Genomic DNA, 12,446 nt, shown 5'->3' with positions numbered 1-12,446 from the left:
AACCTCGTTGCCACTGAAGTATTCCAGCCTCCACCCCTGGGTGTCCATGCACCTCCTTTGCCTCCGGGCTCCTCTTGGTCAAGGTCGAGGCATTGAAATACAGGGAGTCCTCGACTTATGACCACAACTGAACTGTTGCTAGTGAGAGTTTTGTTAAGTGAGTGTTGCCTCATTCTACGACCTTTCTTGACACTGTTATTAAGTGAATCACTGCAATTAGTCAGACGGCCGTTAAATGAATCTGGCTTCCCCATTGACTTTGCTCATGAAAAGGTTGCAAAAAAGGGATCACGAGCCAGTTGCCAAGTGGCTGAATTTGGATCACGCAACCAGGGGAGACGCTGCCATGGCCGCAAAGCGGGAAAACAGCCGTGAGTCATTTTTTTCAGTGCCATTGTAACTTTGAACAGTCACTAAGCGAAGTGTTGTGAGTCGAGGACCGCTTGTGTCTGACTGAAACGGCCCCCCTCCCCTCCCCCCTCCCAGCGGCTCCAGGCTTGAGTCCTGTGAGATGCCCGCGTGGGGGGTTTGGCCTGCTCTTTCCTCCAGCCTCCCTTCTCCTTTTGAGCCAAGAGGCGCACCCAGGGGCGGGGGGGGGGGGCTTTCTCAACCCCTTTTAATGGGAGTTGATCCCAAACAGGCTATTTGCAAAAGGCAACCGGACTTCCTTGCTTTTCATCTCCTTTGAAAACCTTTTGCTTCTCATCCAAGAAGCTTCTTCGCTTCTAACTGACTGGTGGAGAATGGAAGCAGTCAGTTCAGTTTTTCAGCCTGTTAGAATTTAAGAAGCTTCTTGGAGGAAAAGTGAAACATTTTCAAAGGAAAAAACCAGTTGCTTTTGGGAAAAAAAACCCTTTGGGACAACCACGACTGAGTCGCAGGCCTTGTGGGTCAAGCGATTCAAAGTGGCCGGAGGGAATTGGTTTCCATGGTCTGGGGAAGATTCCTTGGGGCTGCCTTGGAGAGGGCATCCGGACAGCAGCTGCAGGTCCGGCCAGGCCGAGGGGCTTCGCTGACCCCCTCTGTTCCCTTCCGGGCCTTTGGCGCCTGCTGGCCTTGGGCCTCCGGAGTCTGCCGAAGGGGCCTCTCTCACGCCGGCCTTTTCCTCACTCCAGGAAGGCCCCGGGGAGTGGTCCACCCTGGAGGCCGAGGTCCTGATGAACGGCCAGGAGGTCTGCGGCACCAAGAACCCCACCCCACACAGGATTTTGCTGGACACGAGATTCGAGCTGCCCTTTGGTGAGTCTGGCCGAGCTTTTCTTCCTGGGATGGACTCAGTTCCAGTGAAAGAGCCATGATGGGCAGCCCCCCCGCCCCCCCCCCCAGGCCTTTCTTCGGCTGCAACCCAGCAACTCAGCCCAGGACATAGAAGAGCAGAGTGCCAAGGACCAGGTGACCTCCAAGAATATAAATCCTTCCACTCCCCACCACTCAGAACTGGAGAAGTGAAACCTCTTCAAAGTAAAAAAAACCCCAAAGCCCCTCTGTTCCAGTTGTGACAACATAAAACGCCAATTCACGTGGTCAAATGCCTTCTGAGCATATCCAAGAATGTCAATGCCAATTGTTTTTCAGGATGTGCCTCATAATATTCCAAAGTGTCTAAAATTATCCTCATTATCTTTAATTTGTCTCTTTGGCAGAAACCCATTTTGATCAGAGTGAATGAAGTATTTTTAAAGCCTTCTGCCAATACTGAAGCAAACAACTTATAGTCTGAGTTTAACAGGGAAATTGGTCTGTAATAAATCGGCCTCCTCCTTTGGTAAAAGTGTAATATATGCTTCAGACCACGATTTGGGTATCCTCCTCTCTGACATCACATCAGTCATAACTTCTAACAATGGAAGAGGCAACGATTCCTGCAGGGTCTTATAAAATTCCACTGGAAGCCCATCCGGGCCTGGGGCCTTGCCGTTCTTTTGTTTTTTAAGTGCTTCGGTTAGCTCCATCATAGTTATTTTGCCTTCTAGCATTATTGCAGTTTCTTTGGGTATCTGGGGTAGATTGGCTTCCTGTAAGTATTGTTTCACTCCTGCCTCTTCTGTATTCTCATGATCATATAGTTTGCCGTAGTAGTCCTGTATAATTTTTTTCTTCTCTTCATTCCCATAACAGGTTTTCCCTTGTTCATCCGTTAACTGCAGAGACTCTTTGAGTCTCTCCTTTTTCTCAATTTGTATGCCAAACACCTGCCTGGTTTATTAGCATTTTCAAAATAATTCTGCTTAGCACCCCTGATTTTTTGAGCCAAGGACCAGGTGACCACAAAGAATATAAATCCTTCCACTCCCCACCAGTCAGAACTGAAGAAGCTTCTGGGATGAGAAGCAAAACCTCTTCAAAGGAGAAAAAACCCAATCAAGTCCAGTTGCGTTTTGGAAAAAAAATATCTTTGGGTTATCTTGAGGTTCAGAAGATTACAGAATAAGACACTGAGTCATAATCTCTCTCTCTCTCTCTCTCTCTCTCTCTCACACACACACACACACACACACACACACGGTTTCAGGAGATCCACTTTCAGCAACTTTAGCTGGATCCCATGGGTAGAAATCCTCCAGGTGAGAAGGACAGATGGGACAGCCAGAAACTTCTCAAGAATAAGACCCTGGAAATGCCCCCCCACCCCCCTTGTGGGAAGAAAGTAGGGAGTGGGGGCTTAAGAAATCTGGGTGAAACTTGCCCAGGAATTGAAGAGGGTGGAATTGAACAGGGAGGGGCATCAGCAAATGGGAAACCTTTGTAGGAAGGAAGAGCGAGAGGCTGAGGCACAACTGGAGCAGATGCTCGAGAGGGAAGATACAAGCAAGGGGGGAAAGGGGGGTTTGGCTGAATCAGGAGTCCGAGGCAGAAAAAGGTCTATCTTGTTTTAATATTTAACTTGTATTGTGTATAGGTTTTGTAATATTTTATCTTTTAATGTAAACCACTCAGAGTTACCATGTGGTAAGAAGATGGGTGGTTAATTAAAGGAAAGGAGGGAGGGAAGGAAGGAAGGAGGAGGAAACGAGAGATTTAGGAGTCCCTGGAGGGCATGAAGGAGTTGGAGGTCTCCAGCCAGACCAGTTGTCCAGGAGTCTCCAAGGAGCTCAGGGGGGGCCATGTCAGAGTCCTGTTCACACACACACACCCCGGTGTTCGTGGAGTGCCCGAGGTTTGCAGGCGCCCCCCCCCCTGTTTTTATTGTCAGCAGTGAGGAGGAGCTGGGCAAAGCGTCTGAATGGCTCATGAAGCCATTGATCGGGGGGGGGGGGGAATCCGGACCAGGATGGGTGAGCCAAGCTGACCTCCTGCTCTAGCTGGCCACAAGAAGGTGGAGGGCGGCCTGGATCCTGACCTTAGCAAAACCTTCCTCAAACCCCCATGGAAAAGATCCCCTGCCCTTGTGTGGATTCCTTGCCTGGAGGCCTCGAGGGGCAAACTCTGGCTCTGTGTCCCTGGGCTGCCTGGCACACCTTTCAATCAGGGCCCCCACTCCGATTCACAAAGAAAGAGAGCCCAAAACCACTTTTTGCCCCTTCAGAATTCGGGGGGATCTTGACAAGTTGGAAAAACGGGCAGAAGTCAGCAGGCTGGCTTAGATGAGGAAGCCGCCCCAAATCCTACCCTTGATCCATCAGAATAGAGCTGGAAGGGGGTCTTGCTCAAGCAGGAGATCCTAGACCTTTCCAGACAAATGGCTGCCCAGTCTCTTCTTTAAAAACTCCACTGATGGAGCACCCACAATTTCTGGTGGCAAGCTGTTCCACTGGTTAATTGTCCTCCCTGTCAGGAACTTTCTCCTTAATTCCACGTTGCTTCTGTCCTTGCCCCTTGTTTCTTGTGCTGCCCTCAGGGGCTTTGGAGAATAGGTGGAGCCGCTCTTCTCTGTGGCAACCCCTGAGGTACTGGAAGGCTGCTATCATGTCCCCCGTTCTCTCAAGCGGAGCCTGAGCCACTGGTTTGATGCAGCTGTAAGAAAAGCAAAAGTCACCCTCTACGACGTTAACAGAGACGTAATGGCCAGAGCAAGTGTAGCCGTCATTCCTCCAGCCTGCCCTGGGGAGGCCACGTGTGGATTTTTGCCCCCAATTTGGTTCCCGTCCTTTGTGGAAAGACATTGGCCAATGGGGGCCCGTCCAGAGAAGAGCAGCCTAGATAGGACAGAGGGGAGGGGGGAGGGAGGAGCAGGATGGACGGAGTGATTGACCGATGAACCTATTCGCATTCGTCCATAAGGCTCAGGGCTGCCTAGTACAGTGGGTGTAGGTGGCTGACAGTAGAGGAAACTAAAAATAAGCCACGAAAATCATAATGCAAACCACAGTAACCGTTAAACATTGTTAATAAATCATTAATTAAAAAAAAAAACACACATCTTGTACCTGTTGGGTAAGCTGAGCCCAGAGAAGGCTTCATGACGGCTGTTGAGGGCGTTTCGTCCAGGGTGGGCAGAGTCCTGGGGTTTCAATCACCAGAAGGCTGATTTTGGTGGGACCGTCGTGCCAATTTCCCCACAGGAAGAGCCATTCAACAGTGGAATGGACTCTTCCCTCACTGGACATGCTTAAACAAAGGGCGGATGGCCCTTGATTCCTTCCCCAGGCAGGGGTCAGGCTAGATGATCTCCAAGGTCCTTTCCAGTCGGACTCTGCGCTCTGCCAAAGTTTTGCTTGGAAACTCTTCTATGTAGGGGAGTTGCTGGCATGAAGGAAGAGGCCTCTGAATCTGAGCTTTCTCTGGCCTGGACGGCTCTGTTTCTGTTCTTTAGCCCCGTAAAAAGGCTAGAGTCCCCGGTTTTGGAGTTTCACGTTCACGGCAGCCACCCCAGCGTCCCTGCTGAAAACGCCATCAAGAAAATAATTGCAGGTGCCGCTTCTGGCCGGAGGGAGCTCCTGGCCGGCCCTCCTCCTGCCCGGGGCCTCTGCCTGGGGGGCTTTCATTCCTTCCCTTCCTCGGCCCAGTTTGGAAAGTGGAAGAGGGAGTGAGGCTGGGGTCTCCAGGAGAAGGGAAGCGGCTGTCCTTTGGGCATTTGTACGTGTGTATGTGAGAGAGAGGGAGGGAGGGAGGGAGGGAGGGAGGGAAAGAGAGATGGAGAGAGAGAGAGAGAAGGAGGGAGGGAGGGAGGCAAGAGAGAAAGATGTCTACACTGCTTATCTATTTACATCTGTGACTTTCTCAAAATACAGTTCCCAAGGCAACACAGAGACTTTGACTTAAAATGTAGAAAGCCAGCATGCGGCCCAGTTTCCCTCCGTGGGCCAGAGGGACCCTTGAAGGCAAAGATCCTTCTGCCAGCCAGAGACAGTCCCTTCCTTCATTGCAAAAGGAGAAGGGGGGCAGCCCCAGAAGCCCCAAAATGCAGTCCCATGTCTTCAAAGCGCCTGATTAAAAGCCCTGGGAGATGCTGGCCATGGGGAAGGGGACCTTAGGGGGCCTGGGTGGATTCTGGTGCCAGAAAAGCATCAGTGGAGATGAAAGGGAGGCTTCTCCACCACGGAAGCCCCTCGAGACTGACCTCAGCCCCCTCCCCATGACCAGCCTCCCACCATCCGTCCATCCTAGGGGATGGGCACCAGGCCTCAGGGAAGCGGCAGGGAAGTCCGAGAACGGGCCTTCGCCCTTGACCCAGGTGCCCAGGCTCTTCAGACGTGGGTTTGGGGGGGGAGGGAGGGGCTGGGGGGCTGACCATTTGCATAGTGGGTCTGCCCTGCATTCAAGGTTGGCGCCTCTTTAGTTTATTGTCATTGCACATGGTACAATGAAATTAAATGCCGTCTTCGGTGTACATTACAACTATAAAAATAAAAACAAACCTATATCCTTTACATTCTATATAATTTTGCTCCTCTGCAGACATTCCTGAGGATGAAGCCAAATACTGGACCAAGAAGCTGAAGCAGATGAACTCACTGGAGGAAGAGGAAGAGGTGGGTCCCTTGCTCAGCTCCCCCGAAGGTCCTCTTGCACTGGGGCACATCCGGACCCTCAACTGCAGAGCCAGCCTCCTGTAAGGGGACTTGCTCACTGGGCCAGGACTGGGCTCCCTCCTGCAGTTTCTCTGCAGTGGCACAGTGGGCAAAGCGCAGCGTGGCAGGATAAACTCTGCAGTCCCATTGCCAGCAGTTCGATCCTGACCAGCTCCAGGTTGACTCAGCCTTCCCTCCTTCCGAGGTGGGTCAAATGAGGACCCAGATGGTTGGGGGCAAGAGGCTGACTCTCTAAGCCGCTCAGAGGACTGTAGAGCACCGTGAAGTGGAATATGAGCCGTGGGGCTCTTGCTCTTCCCCTGGAGGCCTCAGGAAGGAGCTGACACCATGACAGCCCAAGCTAATGGAACCCAGGAAGTTGGGCAGAGGGGATCCCCTGCGCCTGCTCCCTCCAGGGGAGGCTCACAGGCAGCATCCTCTCCACCCCCCACCCCCGGCAAGCTTGTTCCGTGGGATCCGCGTGGCAAGGGGGCAGCCTGGGGGTGGGATGGGTGGGGGTGGGGGTGGGAAGGAGGCATTTGCAAGGTCAGCTCTGGAAAACCTGCACCTTCTGCTTTTCCAAAGCGAGGCGCTTCTTGTGAAATGTAGGTCATATCCAGGAGCCTGTAATTAGACCGAAACAGCCACAGGAGTCATTGGGAAAACCGTTTTGGTATAATTGCTGAGCAAAATGTATAGAACCCGGTTAAGGTTTAAGAGAGATGGCAGCTCAGAGTGTTAATTTGCCTTTGGTGCTTTGTTGATCTTTGTGTCACGGTGCAAACTCTGTGATGAGTGGGGGCGTCTCCCTCCCTGCAGTTTGCACTGTTGTGCTGCTCTATAATTTTGGCCCTTTAACACCCTCCCCCCCCCCCCCAGCCTTTTTGAGAAAGAATAAGAAAGAAATCCTGATCTGACGTGCTTGGCTGGGGGTGGGGTGGGGGGGGTGGGGGCTCCTGCAACCTGCCCCCCCTTTTTTATGGGGGGGTATAGCTTGGGCCACGCTGGGGAAGGTTTTTTTTGCAGGGGGGGGGGGCTGTAGCAGAAGCTGGATCAGTTCCCCCCTGGGTGTCCCTGGGTGACTCCAGCAGGTATGAGACAGGCAGGGCTGGGCATGCACAGGTGAGATTCCCCCCCCCCCTTTTCCTTACATATACAGGTAGTCCTTGACTTCATTTAGTGACCAGTTGGAGTTAACAGCAACACTGAATAGAGAGCCCTTAAGGCCGTTTTTCACACATATTGTGGCAACCCCAGTCACAAGCATGACACTAACAGAACAACTGCAGTGCTTTACTTAACAACTGGAGCAAGAAAGGTCACAAAATGGGGCAAAATTCACTTAACAACTGTCTTGTTTAGCAACATAAATTTTGGGCCCAGTTGTGGTCATAAGTCGAGGACTCCCTGTATTTAGGCCAAACAATGCACAAGGATTTTTTTGAGGATGTTTTTTGAGGAGGGAGAGGGTGTGTGTGTGTGTGTGTGTGTGTGTGTGTGTGTGTGTGTGTGTGTCGGGGTCTCTCCACACCGAGAGCAGCACAGAACAATGTTAGGACAAAAAGAACAAGGCAGGCCTGGAGGAGAACGAGACATTCGGCCTGTAGGCTTGGGACTCTAAGGGGCTCAGTGCCCAGCCCAGCCCAGGTGGGGAAAGACCCTTTGAAGAAGGGAGGTGGCGGTGCTGCTTTTTTCTTTCTTTCTTTCTTTCTTTCTTTCTTTCTTTCTTTCTTTCTTTCTTTCTTTCTTTCTTTCTTTCTTTCTTTCCTTCCTTCCTTCCTTCCTTCCTTCCTTCCTTCCTTCCTTCCTTCCTTCCTTTCTGTTTTATGCTGCCCATCTCCCCTGTGAAGTGGCTCTGGGCAGCTTACAAGGGGGCCACGTAACCACGGCTTTGCTCTTTTGTCCCCGTGGCTGCTAAGGAGCTAGGCTCAGGGGCTGCAGAGGGAGGGAGGGAGGGGGGCTGCTCAGGCAGTGCGGTGCTTCTGCTCCCCCAGGCGGGATGGGGCTTTGGCAGGTGCCGTCCTGAAGGTGGCTCTGTGGCGGGTGGTTGAGGTGCCCCAGCCGGACCCTGAAGAGCTTCCTCTGCCCTCACCTTCTCCCCCTCCTTCTCTCTCTCAGCCGTCTCCCACGGAAGAGGAGCAGCTGATGCCCCCTGCGGCCTCCCAGTGTTGTAAGTGAGGATCCAGTTTTTTCTACTATGGGTAACATTTTAATGCCACTCGTCCCCCAGGGACTCGGGGGGGGGGGGGCTCACAAGGAAAGCATAAAAGGCAAGAAAACAGTGCAGTGAAAGGCAAAACGAAAGAATAGAAGATGACAAGAAGGGAGAAAAAAAAAGAAATGAGCCCACCTCATCCCAAGGGGGCTTCGGTCACCCTCCTCAGGGGCCTGGACAGAGTCAGCCCTTCAAGGGCCTTCAGAGCACCAGCAACTGGGGAGGGGAGGGGGGAGGGGTGTCTTTTGGGTCATGGGGAAGCCCATTCCAGAGGGCAGAGGGAGGGGGGCACTTCTGGAGTCCCAGTAGATGATCTTCTTTGATTGGGGGGAGCCAGAGACGGCCTCTCCTGCCAGATGTAACAGGGTGGGCGGAGGCCTCCCTCCAATAACCACAAAGGCCTCTGCAGGCAGTGGCCAGCCCCTGGGAGGGCACCTGGGAGCAAGGGGCACACAGTGCAGCTGGCAAAGCAGAGGGTCTGCCTGGGCATACCTGGGCACACCCATCCTGCCTTGACCCTGCTGACCTCGCAGCCCCTGGGAACCCTGGAAAAAGACCTTGAGCTGGGCCCTTTGTTGGTGTCTGTGTCTTCAGACATCGCCGCTCAAATAGGGAAGGTGGGTGGGTGGGTGGGTGGGTGGTCTTTGGTTGGGTGGCGGCTGCAATTTCCTGTATTGATCTGCTGGAGATGGAGTGGGGGGTCTGGCCTTCTCTTGGGGAGGATTTAGGGAGAGCAGCTGCTCCCAAAGAAAATAGCCTGGAATTGCATCCTGACATTCACCCTAACAAAGGGGTGGTGGTGGTGTTTGAAGGTGGGGGTGGGCTGCTTTCCCTCTCTAGGGTCTCCCACCTCCCTTTTCGTCCTTCCTTGGAAGCAAATACCCCAACTTTGCAACATTGAAAACTCGCCATCTTGGTGCTGGGATGGGCAGGGTCCACGTGGGCCGTGGGCTTTCCATCTCCACCCTAGAGCTTGCCAGGGGATGGGGGGAGCCACTCGCAGCCATGAAGGAAGAGGCTTCTGAGACCCGGGGGGGGGCAGGGGGGGGCTCCTGCTGCTCCTGCTGGGCCGGCCGGCCACACAGAGCCAGGCTTTGGCCAGCAAGGAAAATGGCCCCGCAAGAGAGGAAGCCAAGGGACGTGGACTCTTCCCCTCTGTCCTCCTGGCTGGACGGCCGGAGCCTGGGGCATTTAGCCGGCTCTTTCCACTAAGGTCACTTATCCACTAAGCCAATTAGGGTCTCTTTCAATTGGGGATTTTTAATTACCGCCAGGGGGGAGGGGCCGGCCAATGATCCAGAAGCTTAACCACTTTCCCTCCAAGAGGCTCCTCCAAATCCCCCCCCCCCCCGGCCTTGAAAGGATAGGGACCCGGTGTGGGGAGGGAGGGACGGAAGGACTTCCCGGCTGAGGGGTCCATCCTGGAAGACAGAGGAGGAATGGCCAAGCTCCTCTGCAGGCCGAACAGAAGCCCCCTGTCTGTGGAATAAGGGGAGGGGGCAACTCTCCTTAGCGATAGACAGCCAAGGACGCTGGTGAAAACCTTAATTAAAACATTGAAGCCCTCCCTTGCTTCTCCAGGGCAGCTGCCGATGGGCTGCACAATGGGCCTAAGTAAGGGGGGGGGTGTATGTGTAAGAGAGAGGGGGGGGAGAGAGAGAATGGGTTTCTGAAGTGATGTTGGAAATGCTGAAGGACGTTGGAGGCAGACACTCAGGTGCTGGGAACATCAGGTGGGGAACAGCAGATTAATAAATTAATGGAAGGGACCTCGTAGGTCACCTAGTCCAACCCCCTGCCCAGGCAGGAGGCCCTACATCTTTTCTGACCGATAGCAGTCCAATCTCTTCTTGAAAGCCTCCAGTGATGAAGCTCCCACAACTTCTGAGAAACAATGAAAGGCCAAACGAAAGAAATTTTTTTTGGGGGGGGGAGCCACTGATTTCCGAAGTGCAAGGAAGAAAAAGGGCAGGTTTTAGAAAAGGAAAGAGATGCAGGGAAGGAAAGCAGAGTAGCAGGAAGTGGCTTGGGGGGATGGGGAAGGGGGTCAGCAGGGCCAAGGCTCAGCCGAGGCTTTCAAGGGGGGAGGGAGAAGGGAGGAAGTGAAAGGCAGGCCAGCAGGGCTTTGGGAAGGGTCCTGAAAGCTCTTAAGCAGTGGGGCCCCTCCCACCAGAGACCCTATGTTGATACCCGTGGAGGGGGCAGGGATTACAGGATAGCAGCCGTCCAATATCTCAGGGGCTGCCCCAAAGAAGAAGAGGAGGAGGGGGGTCAGCCTATCCCCCACAGCATTCAAGGACACGAGAGGAAGCCACGGGTGGAAACTAACCAAGGAGAGAAGCAACCTGGAACTGAGGAGAAACTTCCTGACAGGGAGGTCAGTTAATCTGTGGAACCTGCTTGCCTGGAGCTCCATCCCTGGAGGCTTTCCAGAAGAGGCTGGGCAGCCACTTGCCTGGAATGGAGCTGGACTAGAAGACCTCCAGGGTCCCTTCCAGCTCTGTAATTCTGTTATTCTCCTCTGGGGCTGTAGGGAAGGGGGATCCTTGTAGGAGAAGGCCAGCCCCTGGGAGGGCACCTTGGCTCCCTCTTCCCCCTTTCTGGCTCTGTTTCTCACCTCCCATGGAGCAGTGCACACACACACACACACCTGCCTTCCCTTCTCCCGTCAAAGCCGTTCTGGGGTTGGGGGCTCCGATTGCTGCCCCCGTCATCAGCCTGGGGAGCGGCTGAGCTGGCGGACGTCCCCTTTGACCCTTGGCTTGAGCAGATCTGCCTGTGGGCTCCGTCTTGGAAGGCCTCCCTCTGCCACTGAAGCCAGGGAGCCTCCCTGGGGTTTCCTCCTCATTCCCCGGCTTCTGCTAGGACCCACGGGGGTCGGGAGGGGATGGGGGTGAGGGTCATCCTTCTCACGAAGGGCTGTCTTCTCCAATCACTCCTTCGCAAGGCAGCAGGAAGACCCTTTGCCTTGGCTCAGCAGAAGCTCCGGAGCCCCCAGCAAGAGTCGCTCCAGAAGGGGGAGCTGGACCTGGGACGGCCTCAAAGGCCTCCGTGCAGCCTCCATAGCGCAGTCGGGCGTAGGGAGCGCTGCGCTTGCTTCTGGAGCAGAATCCCCCCACCCCCCACCTGGTGCTTGGAGATGCCACCAGTAGGAGATCTCAAGGGGCTCTGCAGGAGGCGGCCCCAAATGAGCCCCTCCGGGCATCCTGCAGCCGGGCATCGCCTGCCTTGCCCCCCTCTCCAGGCTCTTCTGAAAAGGGGCCGCATTGGGGAGCGGAGGGCTTGAGGCCGGCTCCGTTCCAGGCAGAATGAAGTGGAACGATGGTCGGCAATAACACGGAGAATTTTCCTGCTTTGATGATAACTGGCTGCGCTAACACAGCTCATCCTCATTTAGCAGCCATAATCGAGCCCGGCCACCTCATTGTTACCCAAAGTGGTCTTTAAGTGAAACCGGGTTGTGCTTATGATTCAGCTTCAGCTCTTTCTTTGCTTTGCAGACTGAGAAAGTCATACATGCCAGGCTTGGTTGCAAAGATCCTTTTTTTATTACCATTCTAATTGCAAACAGTTACTATATGTGACAGTCGCTAAGTGAGGACTACCTATATCTGTTTTATAATTCATTCCAGGTTTTTGCAAGACATTCTCATTTCTCTCTCTGCACATCGGCGCTTTGATTGCTAAGTGAAGCACTTTGGATTTTCCTGTTAAATCTCATTTTATTACTTCTATCCTACCTCTCTCACCTATTCAGATCATTTTGAGCTTCCCTGGTCTTCCACAAGGTCAGTTAGTCCTCCCTCTTTCTGTTGTCTACTAATGTGACTGAATCCATCTCTTCAAATCGCTAATCCTTCAAGAGAAGAGGACCCGGGGCAGATCTAGTGGTGATCCACTTGAGATTTCCCTTCGGATGAGGGGAGCCATCCGGGAGAGCCGCCTCCATTCCGGCCATGTAGCGGCCACTTAATTGTGAGGCCATCCAGCCCACGTTTGCCTGGCTTGCTAATTAGGCTGCCCTGAGGCAGTCAATCAAATGCTTTGCTGAAATTAAGACCCATCCCTTCTAGGGCATTCCATCAATCTATTAAGAAACCCCTGGAGTCAGAGTGCTTCTTCTTGCCAAGTTGACTTCAGTTAATGGCTTCATTCTTTTCCAGATGTTTCCGGGTTCTGCTCCAGATGTTTTCTCAAGTCTCCGACTGTCCGACTGATGGAACTTCAGTTCCTTCCCTGGACCTTCCTTTCCCCTCTTTCAGGGCAGGGAAACATTGGCC

General features: G+C 53.5%; 1 protein-coding gene across 1 annotated transcript in view; it reads left to right on the top strand.

Moving 5' to 3' along the window:
- UNC13B (unc-13 homolog B) overlaps positions 1 to 12,446 on the top strand; it is a 167,232-nt gene that overhangs the window by 25,929 nt on the left and 128,857 nt on the right. Inside the window, exons 5-7 of the mRNA XM_081942076.1 lie at positions 1,116 to 1,239; positions 5,839 to 5,912; positions 8,070 to 8,121. Coding sequence (XP_081798202.1) covers positions 1,116 to 1,239; positions 5,839 to 5,912; positions 8,070 to 8,121 — 250 coding nt within the window. The remainder of the gene's footprint in view (positions 1 to 1,115; positions 1,240 to 5,838; positions 5,913 to 8,069; positions 8,122 to 12,446) is intronic.

The sequence above is a fragment of the Natrix helvetica genome, assembly GCF_964273705.1.
Source record: "Natrix helvetica genome assembly, chromosome: 2".
In the NCBI taxonomy this organism is placed as follows: domain Eukaryota; kingdom Metazoa; phylum Chordata; class Lepidosauria; order Squamata; family Natricidae; genus Natrix; species Natrix helvetica.
This window is presented reverse-complemented; position numbering and strand designations above follow the sequence as displayed.